The following is a 16811-nucleotide window of genomic DNA, read 5'->3' as shown; positions in this document are numbered from 1 at the left end:
AGTTCTAGGATGACGCGCATACTATGCTGAAAACAGCCATGCTGCTCTATAGTCTGCCCTTGGCAGTTTAGTTTAAGCTGTCCACATCCATCATTGCGGGCTTGGAGGATCGGCAACCGATAATTGCGTGAGAATCGATGTCTACTTGGGAGACGGAGTGCTGGGAGTCTCTCATGCGAAAATCGTAGGCTGGACCTCATGGTGCCTTGTGCGAGCAAAACATCCCCTTTTCTTTTCTGCCGAGCATCAGCATCGTTGAAGAAAAGGAGAGGGTGTTTTGATATCATTCAAACGTCAAGTCGTTACAATATTTTGAAACACACCTCTTTCAAAAAATGGCATTTCTGATATATTATAGTGCACGCCACGCTGAACGCGAGACCCGTTTACGCGACAAGGCTAGCAGCAGCATGAAACAGCAAGTTCAGGAAATGGTATTAGGGAGTCCTTGAACAGCCTGGACCGCAAGTTGCCAGTCTATCATAATCATGTGGGCGTGTGTGCGCTGCGCACTGCTTTCCTTGAATTGTAGGGGTTGATGATACCAAAAGATATAAATACGCCCACATTTTTCAGGCCATTTCGTTTTTTCTCTTCACTCTTTCTTTCCTTCATTTTTCTTTTTTCCTTCACTCCCTTGGTTCCTCCTGGTCTTTCTCTTGGCTCTTCCCTTGGCTCTTCCCTTGGTCCTGGTGTTGCCTCCGTTGCGCCTGTCCAACCCTTACTTCCGGTAATCCTGGCTGCCTCAACTGGTCCCTGCTTTGGTTTGTCCAGTCTCGCGTTCAACGGTGTTGGTCACAACCGGTCTCCTAGTGAGACCAGAGGACGGAGGAATCCTTTTTCGGTTTCTCGCCATAGAAATATGGTAGTGTCCTTTTTGGTTGGATGCCTTGTCTCCCGGTCTGGTCTACTATGGTGGGGATCGCGTTCGACTCTCGGCAATCGACTCTCGGCAATCGACTCTCGGCAATCGACTCTCGGCAATCGACTCTCGGCAATCGACTCTCGGCAATCGACTCTCAACATCGACTCTCGGCAATCGACTCTCGGCAATCGACTCTCGGCAATCGACTCTTGGCAATCGACTCTCGGCAATCGACTCTCAACATCGACTCTCAAGGCTAGACTCATCGCTTTTTCTCTTCTCTTTTCGATCACGTATGGTAAGTCCCTTCCTTTTTTTCTGTGTGTGTGAATGTGAGTGAGTGTGAGTGAGGGTAGGTAAGTGTAGGGGTGGGTGCTGATGCTTGTTTTGACACGGAGCGACTTACTGTATAAGTTAGGTTTTTCCCACCATAGTAGACCAGACCGGGAGAACAAGGCATCCAACCAAAAGGACACTACCATATTTCTATGGCGAGAAACCGAAAAGGATTCCTCCGTCCTCTGGTCCACTAGGAGACCGGTTGTGACCAACACCGTTGAACGCGAGACTGGACAAACCAAGCAGGGACCAGTTGGAGGCAGCCAGGATTACCGTAAAGAAGGGTTGGACAGGCGCAACGGAGGCAACACCAGGACCAAGGGAAGAGCCAAGGGTGACACTGGGGATCGCGTTCGACTCTCGGCAATCGACTCTCGGCAATCGACTCTCAACATCGACTCTCAAGGCTAGACTCATCGCTTTTTCTCTTCTCTTTTCGATCACGTATCATAAGTCCTTTCCTTTTTTTCTGTGTGTGTGAATGTGAGTGAGTGTGAGTGAGGGTAGGTAAGTGTAGGGGTGGGTGCTGATGCTTGTTTTGACACCGAGCGACTTACTGTATAAGATAGGATTGGTGAGACCACTGGGCATCTCAATACCAATCGACCTTCGATGATCCCAAAGCGTTCAAGACAAGACCCTAGCTTTGTGTAGAGGGTTCGGGAGCAGATGTCGATGCACCTTCCAGTGGTTGCTCCTGTCAGTACCTGCTCTAAGAGCAGAGAAGCTAAGACATCGACACCCTATTAGTAATTAATAGTTAAATGTACCCAATAAAAATTGTTTCTTTTAACTTTTCACCCGTTAAACTTGTATGTACATGTTTGATATTGATGTAAGACTTCTTCATGCGAAGCGAGGAGGGAGCTCAAGGGCTCATTCAAGAAGATGATATATGTTCAGATTTGCTGCGAGATCATCAATTTTGTTCCATATAGTTGCCACTGTGATCGTCTGCAAAGCAGTCAATGTCGATGGAGAACAAACTTGTCGGAGAAACAATCCCACAGTTTATTTTTGCCGGTGTATGGAATGAAATTTGCAGCGCGTGTAGCGATCCTCTACAATTATCCTTTACTCAACTCCACAAATGGTTTTTCTCATTCTCAAATTCCAATTCTCCATATTCCCACAGTGGGCGAGCTGGGTAAGAGGCGAATAAGAAAAAAAATATAAGTTTGCTAACTGTGAGTAATGTTAGTTGGAAGTGCGCATACTGTAGGGATTCACATTGCGTTTAAGCGTAGCGGCAAAGACAACTCTTCAAGTTATCATCTTGAGGCTCATAAACATCTTTTAATAGTTGGCATTCTTGCAATCAATCAGTTATAAAAGTGATATGCCGATAGGCCGACCTCTTTACTATTGCACAGTAGTGCCGCTGCTACGTTGATCGAAGAATGATTCATTCTTTTATATCTTGTACGTTGACACAGTAACTCTCAATGCTATGATACGCAATATTAGTGAAATTTGCTCAATACTACCAGGTATTGCTTTCCCAGGAGCAGCTGCACATTTTGTCTTCAATACTGGCACAGCTTCTCAGCAAATCCGCATCGATGCACCTGGGCTACAAGTGTAATCTTACAAAAAGAGTAACAAATGCAAAGTGCGCCATGATTCGTACCTTCTGAACAGCATCCTTAAAACCAAGAATGAAGGCAACCATCATTGTTCCCTACCATTTCTTCTTTCAGCTGTTATGCTATATTTGTTGTGTCGTACGGCAAATGAGAGCGTTTCATAAAGTAGTTATATCTCTTATCATAGGGCTAGGCTCAGGTCATGTAAGATATCAGCGCCTTACTATTATATGTTCTTCCGGAGCATGATACTTCCTTTTGTAAAGCTAAATATGTTGTCAATTGATACCAAACCCGCTTACAGTGAGAGTTAAAATGTTACAAAACATGGGGACAAGTACTTGTTTGGGTGCGAATATCTTCTGCAAATTATAAGAGTATTGTATCTCAATTTCGGTATGGGAGGAGAACTGTTCATAGCTTGCCTATTCGTTAAAATGTGGAAAGCGAAGACAAAAACTTTAAAAACAGAAGGAAAGAATTCCCTCCTGCGGCCACTTTACAGAACGCTTAATGTGATATTGCCTCGATGAAGTGATGATAAGAAGGATCAATATTACACATGAGACAACTTTTACTGATCCATCAAGTATGGAAAATGTGCATACGCTGAAATGGCAGCAAAAAAGCTAATTTTTATCAAAAGCACTTGTCAAAACATGCGAATGAGCAACGTAGCTAAAGTTTTGAAAGTAATCTCTCATATGTGCTTCGAGGGATGCTCCATGGTTATCCACAGGTGATTCTTTGATCGCCTCGCTTGTGAACTTGTCAGAGAAGTTCTCAGCAAGCTCAGGTTTGGTCTATTAGAACAAGTATTGGGAATTAGCATGTGAAATCGACCGACAAGGAATGCGGATATATAGGTCTGATTAAAGTGAAACTTACAACAACAGGTATAATGGGAGGTGTCATTTTGCGTGCCTTGAGGTCTTCCTAGTTGATTTTGCGGAACCAACGGTGTGATTTCACGCGCTTGGTGCCATCATTGCCACTTCCAAGACGACCATTTGGATTTTTACGGAGGAGCTAAAACGAGCATGTCAGAATAAGTAAATTGTTCCTGGTGCGTTTGTGTGTGTGGGAAAAAGAAGGACGCCGCCGCCACTTACTCTGTTTAGTAAATCTTTGCCATCATTGGTAACATAGTAAGGTACATTTAGTTTCTTGTTCTGGATGGCATCAAGCGTTTTCTTCTTATTGTTTGCACGGAACGGAGTCTGTTTATAAAGGTAGAGCAATTAAGAGTTTAGATAACGAGTCAATTTTGTTCGTGGGCGCCTAAACATGTAAAACGAAATACCAGAGAACTTACATCGCCCGTAAGCATTTCAAACATTAAAATGCCCAACGTCCACCAATCAACACTTTTATCATAGTGCATCTCCATCAGGATTTCTACACAATACACGCATTCGTCGCGTCTGTATCAGTTTATAAAGCAATATTGACGTCATTGATTCCTCTCTCTCTTCGTTCGATTTAGGATCTTACCAGGCGCCATATACTCGGCCGTGCCACAAATGGTATTAGCCTTGCCATCCGCACCGAGGGCTTGTTTACTAAGAACGAAATCCGTCAAGAGCACGTGGCCTTCGGCATCCAACAAACAGTTTTCGGGTTTCAATTACGATACACAATACCGAGCGAATGAAGATGCTGCACAAGTTCTGCAATGTAGAAACGTGCCACTTCTTCAGAAAACATTTGCTCTAAATTCATCGCAATGACATTAGTAGTAAAAAAACAGCAATCAGTAAACAGCATGACATTATGCAAGGGGTAAAAAGCAAATAAACGCAAATACCTGCAGCCATCTGTGTGAACAGTTCTCCGCCCATGGCATATTGCAAAATCAAGTACAGGCGACACAATAAACGGGTGTCGGACTTCTTCAAGAATTTCACGCTCGGCCTTGGTATGTTCAGCATTTTTCGCATGCACAAACAATGAGGCCTTCTTTAATACCTTCAAACCAATGATATTCCATAGCCACACTCATGGTTGCGATCCACTTGGATGAATACAGTATGGCCTCCAAATTATAATGTGTTGCAAAGACACAAGCTTGGTTAATGATGTTGTTGCTTGGCCGACTATGCAACCTTATTCTTAGTCTTACTGTAACGCTGTATACGAACAGTCACCGTTATTATATAAGGTATAATACATAAGTGCCAAATATAACACGCTATTACTTATTTTCACGCTTTGTAGTACTGGGTGCATGAACCCTCCCTTTTGCACAATACTGTATTCCAAACGAAAAAAAAAAATTGAAGACCTTTTTTGCTAATGAAAGTGGTGTGTATTACAGACGTATTATAGTCAAGGGTGTTTAAAAGATCCATTTTGGACTTTTTTGAGCACGCCACTTTTTACGTTTCTGTTTAATTGTAGCCATACCTGATGGTATGTGCGCGCACGAGCATATCGCTTAATTGGATATAGTAGTATCATAGTGGCAGTAATATACTGTAAATACGCAGAAGAGAAGGAATATATAGACTACATGTGCGCACATGAAAGAGCCAATTGCCGGTGATGTTACTCCTCACACCATGCGACAGCTATCGCTATTAATTTCTTCATCGTACATGACCTCCTAACCTGTAATATTACAACATACTTGCAGGAGACTTTAGCAACCAGAATTTCTATTATTTTGTGTTGTTGTACTTTTATCACGCAGAAGCTGTACCGCTTTTTTGGCCAGTAAAACCTTTCTATCGCCAGATAATTTAAAACCTTAAAACAGTTTGATGTTCATATCCAGTACATAAACGTTTGCACGTTTGCCGTACATTATATGTTATTGACCAAAACGCATTTTCAGTAAAACACAACGCACCGCATAGAATGACCACCAGTTTATACACAGTATTACCAATAGCATCATATAACTGCGCGTTATAGCGATAGCATCTCTCTTACGACCCATGATAGCTTTAAGTGAAAAAGGACATACATAACGCGTTGCACGAGCCGATTTCTTCGGTTTATTCCAGCTCCGCATGGATGATCTCAACAAAAAAAGCAACTTTCTCGTTGATACAGTCGCATAAAAACATATTCAGCAGACTTTAAAATGTAGTTATATCGGTCAATCTTCTTTCAATCCTCGCAATTTTCAAGATTTCTGAAGCTATCAAACCAACAAAAGCAGAGTACTACTAAGACGTGCTCTCGCTAGCCAATCTACGCTATGAAGTCAACGATAATCTACTTTAAACGGTTATGTTTTCATATATACTTCGGAGAACGACAACTGTATGCTTGTTGCATAGAAAAGAGTATATGATGATATACAACTGCAACTGAATCATATGGAACTGTACATATAAAAAACGGGGGTGCTATGATATGAATATAGAATAAGAAAAAGGAGATTTGGGAAAGATATATATTGCTTATGGCATACCGTCTTAGTCACTATCGTTAACCTCATGCTGTTGTTCTTCCTCCTCTTCGTCGCTCATGATGCCAAAGTCATTTTCACTGCGCACATCCTCATCATATTCAGGTGCATGCTGTTCGATTGTGAAAATAGGCGTATGAACAGAAGCAATCTATAGATCACATAAATGATGAATATGTGATTGGGTTTCCTTCAGAACGTATAGCATATACGCTTTCCTACACCCCCATCCATCGCACCACTTCCTACTTCTCCCAACACTATCGGTTATAGCTAGATATATATCTACCTGGGTTATATGATTACAAAAATCATCAAACTCTTCTTTTGTTCTGCAATAAAATCCAAGTAACATGGATGGATCCAAATGTGAAATATGAATCTTGCGTGGTATGGTGCAGTGATATGTAGAAAGACTTTCATCGTCATACTCGTTCAAAGGCTTGGTCTCCAAAGCTGGGCGTGAGAAATGAGGATCCATATATATAAGATCGTCACCTTGCATGCCTAAGAAGTACAATGATGAATTGGGTCGACCACTATACCATCACCATCAAACAGAAGAAGAAAGATATTCACATTAGATTAAACAACTTTAAAGTTCGGGACCTTCTTTCACAGGAAAAAAGAAAAAAAGACTATACTTTACCCAGCAATGCCAACAAACCAAGGCAGCTGGAAACATGCTTTCAAAGCCGGGTAATAAGTTGGATGGAGCTGATCGATGCCTAATCGAATCGCTACCAGCACAAGTATCGACTGAAATTCATCTCCATTTTCTTTTCCGCTATCATCATCATTTTCATCCGGCGTGTATTGCTCATAGATCTCTTTGGCTTCTAGGTTACGACATTGATATGTGCTGCTGAATTCACCACGTGGTCGCTTGCCGGTGGCGGCATCTTCAACGGCATTCCGATAGACAACACCATCTGTTGCAATATAAACGGCTAGTTGGGCAGACGGGAAGTCCGATACCAAAGCCCTTGATGTTTCAAGGAGTCAATCAATACACGCTTGCAAATTATCCTTTATTCACCTTCTAACATACGTATATATAGACTAACAATGGGTGATAACTTACAGGATCACCTGGCTGATCGTGCTAGGTCCAAACCACTCACCAATGTTTTTTCCAAGCTGTTTTCCTAATAGCGCAATTCGGTGGATTGAAAATGGGGCGCGTGGGGACAGTTCATCCAAAAACCATTGTATGATCTTCAATATAGATGAAAAATGATTTACCGATAAGCTACTTCACATTCTGCCATATATTTTACCTTTCCCTCACTGTCAACTATTTCCAGAGAAGTACTGGTTAATAATTTACCTTGAGATATTGAACGTCTTTTTCGTTTCCTCGCCTTCGCCAATCTACTCAGTATATCAGCCAATCTTATCAGCATAATCTGAACTTTTTATCCGATCCCATACTCGCAAGCAGCGAACTCTTAAACGAATGTAACATCGCAAACCTCTTCCTAAGCAATGTATTAACAATGCATTAGCTAGTAAGCTTTGTCCGCTACGAAGCATGCAACCCCATCCGATATCTGTTTTGTATGAAGAAGGACGAATCGGTGGATAGTTGTGCCTATACGTCATCCAAAATCGTGTTGTAAAGTCATCATAAAAGGCTGGCGGCCACATCATGGAGAACGACGGTGCTACTGCCGCTGCGGCTGCTTCCTTTTGTTGCTGTTGTTGCTCTCCCTGTAAGCCTTCTTGACTAGCATCATTTAGCTGCTGCTGCTGTTTCTTCTGTTGCTTATTTTCTTTATTGTCGTGGTGGTCAAACAAGGTCTCTGACTGCGCATGCAAAATGTCTTGTTGCATTTGAACCATATTGGGCATGTCGTAACGTTGGCCCAAAAGAAAACAAGTCGAATCTTTCAACAAGTCTCCAGTCGAATAATGCTGTTGCCATAAGTGGGATACCCAATGGCCTAGCTTGAGTGGGATTTCTGCAGCCAAATAGGATGAATTGGTCAGTAGCTTGTCTTTGAATGGCGCAGTACTGAGGTGGTTGGAGTTTTGTGGTTGTGGCAAATGCTCGCCGTCGAGTTGGTTGTTGTTGTCATAGCTTTTGGCACTATTGCTTTTACTGTTACTGTCATTACTACTGTCTGAATGCGCTGACATTGCTGCTGTTGCCGCTGTAAGATGACTCATGCTATTTTATGTATTTTAACAGGAATGAAGAAGTTGGAGGGGGTGGTGGGTGGTTTATGTGAGAGAGACCCAACAAGTTGCAGCTGCATAATGGAGCGGACGAAAAGCGGAGTGCGTCAACTGACTCATGTGATAGATTTTAATGATGTAGGGATGATTACGAGTGTCATATATGAATTTTGGGGGCACTACTGTTGAAATTGCTGAACGGCTTCTGCAACCATATTCTTGATATCATCCACTGATTCCGAGGTGCCGACAGCAATATTAGGCATCATGTCGATACCCATACCGAGTTCAGAAGGAGCATTCGACGAATGATCCTGCAGGGTCAAAAGCGACTGGTGCTTCTCCACGATCCACTGCTTTAAGCCAATCCATTCGTCCACGGCATCCGTGCCTTGCTCCAAATGCTCCAAAAATTCGTTGGCTTCCCAAGGTCTGGTCACACCTTGGGTCATTCTTTCTAAGGAAGTATCCCACAAGACTTCCCGTTGAAGCATATATGCCAAACCATCAATGCGTTTCAACAAGACATCCGGATTCGATGCTCGGCTGTTGATTTGCTTGAGGGTTTTCTCATACATTCGTACGAAGTAAGGTATCTCCTTGAGCGCCTCCCATAGATACGAATGGATCTTTCGGCCTTCTGTCAACTTAGGCCATTCACCCATCATCAAGTCCCGCTGGTCCTTTTCCAATCCGTTGCCAAATGTATAATCAAAATCCATAGGAATAAATGTCCACTGCGTAGCGTTGGGCTTTTGATATATGGCAAAGTTGTTGCCCGAGTACTGAACGCCATCCCAGTTGCCACCAATCCACTCCAAAGCCAATTGTCGGATAAATCGCACCACGTCAATATGGGACGACCATTCCTTGATCACAGATGCGTCGTCAGGGGCTTCCGACGTGTCGTATTCTTTCAGGAACCGCATCAGATCAACCACCGATAGCATGGCGTTGGCTTTTACTTCAGGCTTTTTGGAGGACTTAACGTCATAAACAAGTGGATCGTACGCTTCAACATCATCGCCTAGATATGCAAAATTGGCTGCATAGTCGCCTTTACCAGCATCACCTTGAACAATATGGCCGATTTTTGCGTTGGTTACGTTTGGATGCATCGTTTCACGAACGAAGCTACACGCGCCGTTATTTAGTTCATTGCAGTCAATACACCCCCCCCCCCCATTATATTACTATACCTGCTGGAAGAACTGTCGTCCACAAGATAGTAAAGACCCACGGGCACATTATTAATGTAGAGCCTGTAAGAAGATTTGGATGAGAATCCAGGAGCTCTACTAAGAAATATATACATATAGAGAAAGAGAGAGAGAGAAAGAGTTACCGAGCATATACACCACGAGCAGCAACAATGCCCGTTGCTTCCAATAGATCATTATACAGCTTTTCACGCATCATGGTTGGGTCTGTAGACTCTGAACGCAACTTGAGCGACCATCGACGATACAATCCATTAGGCGCCATCTTGTGAGGAATCTTGATCTTATACGGCACTTTGGCCCAGCTGCGACTTGAATGGCCGCCGACTTTCAGGCTGACATCCTTAAACTGTTGCACGTCGTTATAACTAATGAATAAAGACTCGGCATATGAGTAAACAGGTTTAGAAAAAAAATGGGCTTACAAAAAATGCTTCGTGCATGAAAACAGAGAAATGAAATATACAGACCTAATATAGGTCATATCGCCTCGAATCTTAGACTTATGCTTATCAAATTTCTGTGTATGCATTTCTCGTGCTTCCTCTTCATCTACTTGGAAATGCAACGTAACAATGGTACCGTCTTGAAATAATTCATTCGCAGCTGGATCTTCTACGGGAGCAAATGGATCACTGACTGGATCCAAGTGCGAAGAATCAAAATCATAGACGCGAGGCATTGGTGGTATGTGCAACTTGTTCCAGGGTCGACCATACGTTTCGTGGAATGTTTCTGTCGCTTCCTCAATCGCAGGTCGCTCAAAGCGTTCATAGTGGATGATGGCTTTGTTGTTATCGAGAATCACATAGCGGTAGGGCTGTGAAGAAGGACCCACGCCTTGATAAAGCATCGGGATGTTTGGATCAGCGGCCAGACCGTATACATCTTGGCCTATCGCCACACCTACAATGTTACTGGATGCATCAGGGGGGCTGATGACCACTTTGTACGTGACAGGATGTGGTTCTGATGCTGCTGCTGTGGCTTCTTGCGCATAGCAATACGATAGGCCTGAAAATATAAAGTTATAAGTATAGATGAAGACCCGCTAATAATGATGCTATTCAAGAGCACTCTTTTTATTGTTTTTATTACCCAGTAGAGCAATGAAGAGCCATGATATCACGCCGCGCATCAACGAATACAGGTAAAGGAAAGAAATAATACAAGTATGGGTTTGGTAGTATGGGTGTGGAGAAGAAGGATTAAAAAAAACAGTGAAGAACGCGAAGGAATGGGGAAAAGAATTTATGATAATGCTTCTCGGGCATTTTTTCCCAGGGCAAAAACACATCCATTATACTTTTACATTGTAGCATATACGGCGGTTGTCATTATAATGCGGTACTCAATAATAGGCGACGGAAGACCGGAGAAAACGTTCCAATGCTGCCGCTATTGTAGCAGTGATAGTAGTAGTAGTAATAATAAGATAAGGTATTCAACGACAATTACCCATACAGTATTCTGTTCGGTTTGTCACCATACTAGTTCTTATAGTGCTCCTTACAAGACACCTGAGTTAACTGGCCCGTTTTGACTTCCAATGCTGTCAGCTGTCGACCATAGACACAACCGGTGTCGACGCCAAATGTATAATTTTTTAGCTGCAGGCCATTACCGGCGGCATGACCATAAAAGATTTTCCGATACTCAGGTGGAAAAGTCGAGTCGTTTTTCTCTTGCTGCACGTTCCAAATATCCGACCATTCCTCACCACCCTTCTTCTTGGTCGGTGAGAGGTTGTCTTCAATGGTGCGTACGTTCATGATAGTAAATGGTTGCTGGTTATCCAAAGATCGATATGGGTTCACGCCCGCATGGACAAAGAGAGCTTGCTGTGATGGAATAGCCAGGATCATGGGGCAATTGGCCAAATATTCATAGTCGGCATCGGTCATATTTCTAATTTCACAAAAACGGCATCATCATCATTATTCATCCGTGATATCATGATCCAGCCATTTATAGTAGCGAGGAAGTAACACTGTTATTCTTCTAGAAGAATAATTATAGCTTCTTACTGTGCAACATCCATATGGTAATTGTCAAACTCGAGTGGATCCATCACGGGTCCTTCGGGAATAATCCCAGTCCTGAACACTGGCTGGCCTGAGCGCAGATACGTCTTCATGCGTACGACCTTGTCATCATGATTACCGCGTACGCATAATGCTTTTAATTCCTTTGCCCGACGAATCACCCCGACACTATCGGGACCACGCATCACCAAATCGCCTGCCAGAACAATCCGGTCGCCGGCATCATAGTTGTATTGCAGCTTGGATACCAAGGTGTTGAATTCATCAATGGACCCATGAATGTCGCCAATTACATAGAGCTTTTTGCTGTTATTGTTGCTGCTGCTGCCATATGTGGTATCATCATGTACGGTTTCCATCAAGGTGATGTTGGCGTATTTTGATAATGCATGCAGGTCGCCGATTCGACTGACAGTAACATTATCGTTATCCGAGGCTGGGTTGATGCTTGCGTCGACACCATTGGCTGCTGCTTGATACTCCCACTGCTGTCGTCGCACAACGACTACCACCACGGCGATAATGACAGCTGCAATGATGGCAGTAACACCCAATACAATACCACGCCAGAGCCATTTTCGTCTTGCTTGCTGTTGTGCTGCTGTTACTGACGCTGCTACTGATGGCGCTTCTGACTCTATAGGTGCTGCTACTGCTGGTGCTTTTTCTGCTGCGTTTGTCATTACGGTATTATTATTATTTGTTTAATATGATTGTCCAGAAAGTGGTGATTAAAAAGGTCAGGGCTTCTTTGTTTAGTGTGTACTGTATAATAAAATAAATTATAAAGTAGAATGCAGAATGCAGGCACTTTCGAAGAAGCTACAAGCACTTTGAAATCTGTAAAAGGATTGTGAAATAAAGAGCCAAAAGTGAGAGTAAATGGGCTGAAGGGGTCTAGGAGGTATAGCCTAAAAGAGATACAATCTACGAGAGCGCGAAAGCAAAAAAACCTACCCTTTTTATATCGACATCAAGCTCGCGAAATAAACCAGGTATTTTCTTTTCCATCAAAACAAAACTGCCAGAGCCTAGAAAGAATCGTTTAATTTCGTTGTTGTTGCCAATTAATGGGCGTTTAGCCGAGCGTTATTGTAAGTAGCGCACATGTACTTTTGCTGTTGTTATGTTGTCATGGTCTGTATAGTATGATCGCTAGAATAATAAGCTGCTATTTGCGACAAAGCGGTTTTGTTGTATGCGGAGTAGCACTAGCAGTAGTAGTAGTAAAAGTAGCAGCAGTATTAAATGCTGTTTAAATTATATAGAATATGCAGAGGAGCATGATTGGCATCATGCATGTTCCTGTTCTCTGTCTTTTCTAAACTCCCACCATCATGCCAGCTTAGCTAAACCCAAACCATATCCGTGGCCAAATACAACAAGGTCTTTGGTTAATTTTGCCTTTTTATCGCTTTATTAGCGAAAGAGAAGAGCAATGATGCTGCTTATTATGCAGACACTGGTGGCAGCAGCTGCAGTACACCGAGGTGCATTTATACGTTCGTATCATATTTGCCATGTAAAGCTGTAGTTTTATTTTGTGGACGTGATACAGACTTTGCATTGCATCATGTTGGGATAAGAAAAGTATCAAGGTCTATTTGAGGAAACCATTGTGATATCCGGTCCTCTGTTTGGCAAATTATACTGTACATGTTTATTAATGAGTGTATCACGCTTCTTCTGTTGGTTATCCTAGTGTTTGGATCGCGCTGTTGTACTGCTACTAGGTGTAATGAACCAAGTATCTTTGGAAAAAAAATTGGGTTATATACCGCTATGGGCCTCGTTTCTGGCTTCGTTCCAATGCCATAATGTGATCGTTGCAGTTATTCTACTTTGTGCGTATGTATTAAAAGCAGGGTATGACTTCATTGAAACGCCAACTCTAAGCCGCTGTGGGGCACCAGCAACAAAACGGTGCTGCTGCAGTGTTATTTTTTTCTGCAAAAGCGAAAAAGAAAATAAACGCCCCCTCACAGGTCAGGTCATGATGACAGTAAAAACAAAGAAGAACTGTCTTTTCCTTCTTATTGTCACCCTTTTGTCATACGCTAGTCCGGACTTGAACAAGCAGACAGCTTTCGTTAGCGCTCCTATTGTGTGTAACAATCCTGTTGAGTCGAAATCCATTGTTTGATCTCTCCTATAAGCTACCAAGACAGTGATAAACGGACTCGATTAATAAGAGCTAGTTGGACTGAATTGATGATTTATTATTAAAATTACAAAGCAGTTGTGTGCTGTGGAGAGACATGGTTAAGAGAGTACAGCGCTATTTGTGAGAATTGGTTCAGTTCTCAATCGATTGGGATAAACAACAGCTCTTTTTCACCGTCCTCCTAACCCCCAATGTCGTTTTGTCCCCCCGCACATTACGTCTCTTTCTTCTCTTCCTCTCTCTTTTTCTCCTTGCCATTCTAAACATATCACACATATCACTCGGCACATAATAACAACTGACCGCTATCTGCCCACCCCGTACATCTGTCGCTTTTCTTCTTTCTGTGCGTAGAAACAGCAACCCTAATAATACGACATAGACACATGATCCAAAAAGAATAATGCCACGCTTTCGAAGTCTTTCTACCAACACTCCCCCGCCTCGAAATTCACCAGCACAATCGGGAAGCGCTTCGCCAACCCTCTTGACTCGTGGATTTCGAAGCTTACGGAGAGCTCGTCGACAGTCTAATTCCGTTCCTTCATCGCCTATGCCTGCTGCCTCTCATTCAACCCCCCGATCTACAACTTCTTCCACCAGTCAGCAGCAGCAGCATTTGCAACAACCCAACACATTACCTTTACAGCAATACAATTCTGCCCCCATGTCTACTGCGTCCTCCTCCATTTCTTCCTCCGGTCCTTCTGCCACTCACCATGTGAGAAACAGCAGTGATCTCGCAGCTTCACATCATCACCATAACCGTGAAGAACAACAACAACAACAGCAGCAGCAGCAGCAGCAGCGGCAGAATAATTCAACGCACGGACCCCATATTAGACTGGTTCCCAACGTCGGCATTGGCAATCGTTGCTTTGTGTTTGAAATTATAGATCGAACACTGGAGCCTGGAGTTATCCTCAAGATTGGTCGGTACAGTGATCGCAATGTGGCGCCGGATCGCCTGTCGTTCAAAAGCAAAGTTGTGAGTCGCAGTCATGCCGAATTATGGGTTCCTGCGGATGACAATAAGGTGAGTTTGTTGAGCATGTGAGGGGTTGTAATTACACGTGGATACAAATTTGGTAATAACAACTGTTAAATCCAGATCTTTATAAGGGATGTGGGATCATCGAGTGGTACATTTGTCAACAGAGCACGATTATCACTAGCAGGTGTGCGTAGTTCTGCTCAGGAGATCAAAGATGGCGATCTGATCCAACTGGGTGTGGATTATCAAGGTGGCATTGAACCTATGTATCGAGCTGTCCGTATACGTCTAGAAGTGAATCGTGAACCCGCAGTCTCACATCCATTTAGTCGAGCTGCTTTCCAACAATTGCGCAGCCATTTATTGGCAGCTGTAGCACCTACAGCGGCAGCAACAGCGGCAAGACACAACAACGAGGAGGAAGTGGTAGTGGATCATGCCCAACCATTTCCCAACACCATTCGAGCACGACAACCCCATTCGATCCTATTGGAAGACCACAGTGATCGTTCAGAAGACGACGATGAAGAGGATGATCTTGTAAAGGCTACTACTCCCACGAATAAGTTACTGCAACACCAACATATACAAGATCAATCATCGCCTCATACAACCACGGTGCGCGGGTCGCCCGTCGTCAACCAGTCGGATATCCAAGAATGTTGCATTTGTCTTTATGCCATTGCTCCTTTCCAAGCGCTGTTCATTGCCCCTTGCTCGCACATTTTTCACTTTAAATGTCTCCGGCCAATCCTGTTTCAGAATTATCCAGGCTTTTCATGCCCTATCTGTCGTACCTATTCGGATCTAGAAGCCAGTGTTGCGGTCGAGGTCAGCGACGTCTTGGAAACATTGGGATTATCATCATCAGCGCCGCCGAAAGTGGAAGGAAGAGAAGATGACGAGGATGAGCATGCTAGTGGACACAGTACCAACGAGGATGATGATGAAGACCATCATCATCCGCTGCGGACATATGCAACCGTACATGGAGATGGCCGTCATGCATCATCATCAGTCATCTTAGAAGAAACACCAGAACACCAAAACCACCAGCATCGGCAACCCTCATCGTCACACGAACAGGAGGATGATCATGATAATGAGAACAACCGTGGGCAGGCCGAATCAGAAGAGGGTGCTCCAGCTGCAGGACAAACAACGCCGGGTGGATTATCAGTTCCGAGCCGAGCATCATCGCAAAGGAATGCACATCACCATGGCGACGGCTTGTTGTCAACCACATTGGTTGCTACTCCACCAACATTCGAGGAGATGCTCACGGCATCCAGCATGTCTCCAACGCATCGATAGTAGCTAGTCACAACCTTATACATATTATACCTTTTAATCACTTCTCCCCCGTTTCTACATAAATGAACAAACAATTGTATTAATGATTAAAGCTTCTTTTACTATTACTACTATACTATTACATATGCATCATAATCACACACTCGTGCATATCTACACAACATCCTTCTTTCCAACTTTCACCGATAGCCCACAAATAAATGAAAAATGTTGAGCAACAAGCCAAATTGAGCGATATATTTATAACGTGTATTATTTAGATGCATTGGTGACCGGTGTTCGATACAATTGAAGAGCGGGTGTTGTGTTCTTTGGAGTGTGTGGGAGTATAGACAAATTGGGTAAGAGGACCTTTTTCTTTCCCCAACATAAACAAGCAAGATATACTAGTATATAGAGTGAAAGAGAAGATGTGGATAATATGCAGCGCACGAGTGTGAGAAAATTAACAAGAGCGAGGGGGGCTGTGTGAGTGATAGATGGTGGAATGCCAGAAAAAAAAAGATGCAGATGGTTCTTGGAGAGATAGGAGCGATAGTGTGTATGTATGTGTGTGTGTGTGTATGTTGGGATGATTGAGATGCACATGGTTTAGTTGTCGCTGTTGACAATCTGGACCTTGATAGCGCCGGTCGAGTAATCAGCGGCGGTCTCAAACGCCTTGAGCGCATCCATGAACTCAAAC

At 43.3% G+C, this 16811-nt stretch overlaps 6 protein-coding genes across 6 annotated transcripts; 1 reads left to right on the top strand and 5 right to left on the bottom strand.

Annotated features, from left to right (window-relative positions):
- Nucleotides 1-1039: 1039 nt before the first annotated feature.
- BDB00DRAFT_813804 (uncharacterized protein) lies at nt 1040-1887 on the bottom strand (the record flags this gene model as incomplete). The annotated part of the gene is made up of 4 exons (XM_053122793.1): nt 1774-1887; nt 1707-1723; nt 1654-1656; nt 1040-1278 (listed from the first exon to the last, which is right to left on the bottom strand). Coding segments are annotated over exons 1-4 (166 nt in total), but the record flags the coding sequence as incomplete, so codon positions are not given.
- Nucleotides 1888-3228: 1341 nt separating this feature from the next.
- Nucleotides 3229-4919, bottom strand: BDB00DRAFT_813798 (kinase-like domain-containing protein). The gene is given in 9 exon segments (XM_053122792.1): nt 3229-3245; nt 3261-3593; nt 3679-3819; nt 3903-4010; nt 4106-4188; nt 4285-4383; nt 4422-4502; nt 4598-4631; nt 4660-4919. The coding sequence occupies 6 exon segments, from the start codon at nt 4629-4631 to the stop codon at nt 3727-3729; spliced, it is 498 nt and encodes a 165-aa protein (XP_052981820.1). The 5' UTR covers nt 4660-4919; the 3' UTR covers nt 3229-3245; nt 3261-3593; nt 3679-3726.
- Nucleotides 4920-6215: 1296 nt separating this feature from the next.
- Nucleotides 6216-8044, bottom strand: BDB00DRAFT_760092 (uncharacterized protein; the record flags this gene model as incomplete). Its single annotated transcript, XM_053119188.1, has 7 exons — nt 6216-6359; nt 6498-6747; nt 6858-6978; nt 7084-7193; nt 7293-7426; nt 7539-7585; nt 7684-8044. 7 exons carry the CDS (start codon nt 8042-8044, stop codon nt 6216-6218), a joined length of 1167 nt encoding a protein of 388 aa, XP_052981819.1.
- A 406-nt stretch (nt 8045-8450) lies between these two features.
- Nucleotides 8451-9567, bottom strand: BDB00DRAFT_813789 (uncharacterized protein). Its single transcript, XM_053122791.1, has one exon. The coding sequence runs from the start codon at nt 9505-9507 to the stop codon at nt 8569-8571; it is 939 nt and encodes a 312-aa protein (XP_052981818.1). The 5' UTR covers nt 9508-9567; the 3' UTR covers nt 8451-8568.
- Nucleotides 9568-10934: 1367 nt separating this feature from the next.
- BDB00DRAFT_972918 (Metallo-dependent phosphatase-like protein) lies at nt 10935-12226 on the bottom strand. Its single transcript, XM_053129875.1, has 3 exons — nt 12135-12226; nt 11637-12062; nt 10935-11517 (listed from the first exon to the last, which is right to left on the bottom strand). Exons 2-3 carry the CDS (start codon nt 12011-12013, stop codon nt 11100-11102), a joined length of 795 nt encoding a protein of 264 aa, XP_052981817.1. The 5' UTR covers nt 12014-12062; nt 12135-12226; the 3' UTR covers nt 10935-11099.
- A 1537-nt stretch (nt 12227-13763) lies between these two features.
- Nucleotides 13764-16422, top strand: BDB00DRAFT_237737 (uncharacterized protein). The gene is made up of 2 exons (XM_053116606.1): nt 13764-14854; nt 14930-16422. The coding sequence occupies exons 1-2, from the start codon at nt 14222-14224 to the stop codon at nt 16124-16126; spliced, it is 1830 nt and encodes a 609-aa protein (XP_052981816.1). The 5' UTR covers nt 13764-14221; the 3' UTR covers nt 16127-16422.
- The last annotated feature ends 389 nt before the right edge of the window (nt 16423-16811 follow it).

This window comes from Zychaea mexicana (genome assembly GCF_025766255.1).
Source record: "Zychaea mexicana strain RSA 1403 chromosome Unknown BDB00scaffold_20, whole genome shotgun sequence".
Classification (NCBI taxonomy): domain Eukaryota; kingdom Fungi; phylum Mucoromycota; class Mucoromycetes; order Mucorales; family Lichtheimiaceae; genus Zychaea; species Zychaea mexicana.
Note: the sequence above shows the minus strand (reverse complement) of the source record. Positions and strands in the feature narration are given on the sequence as shown.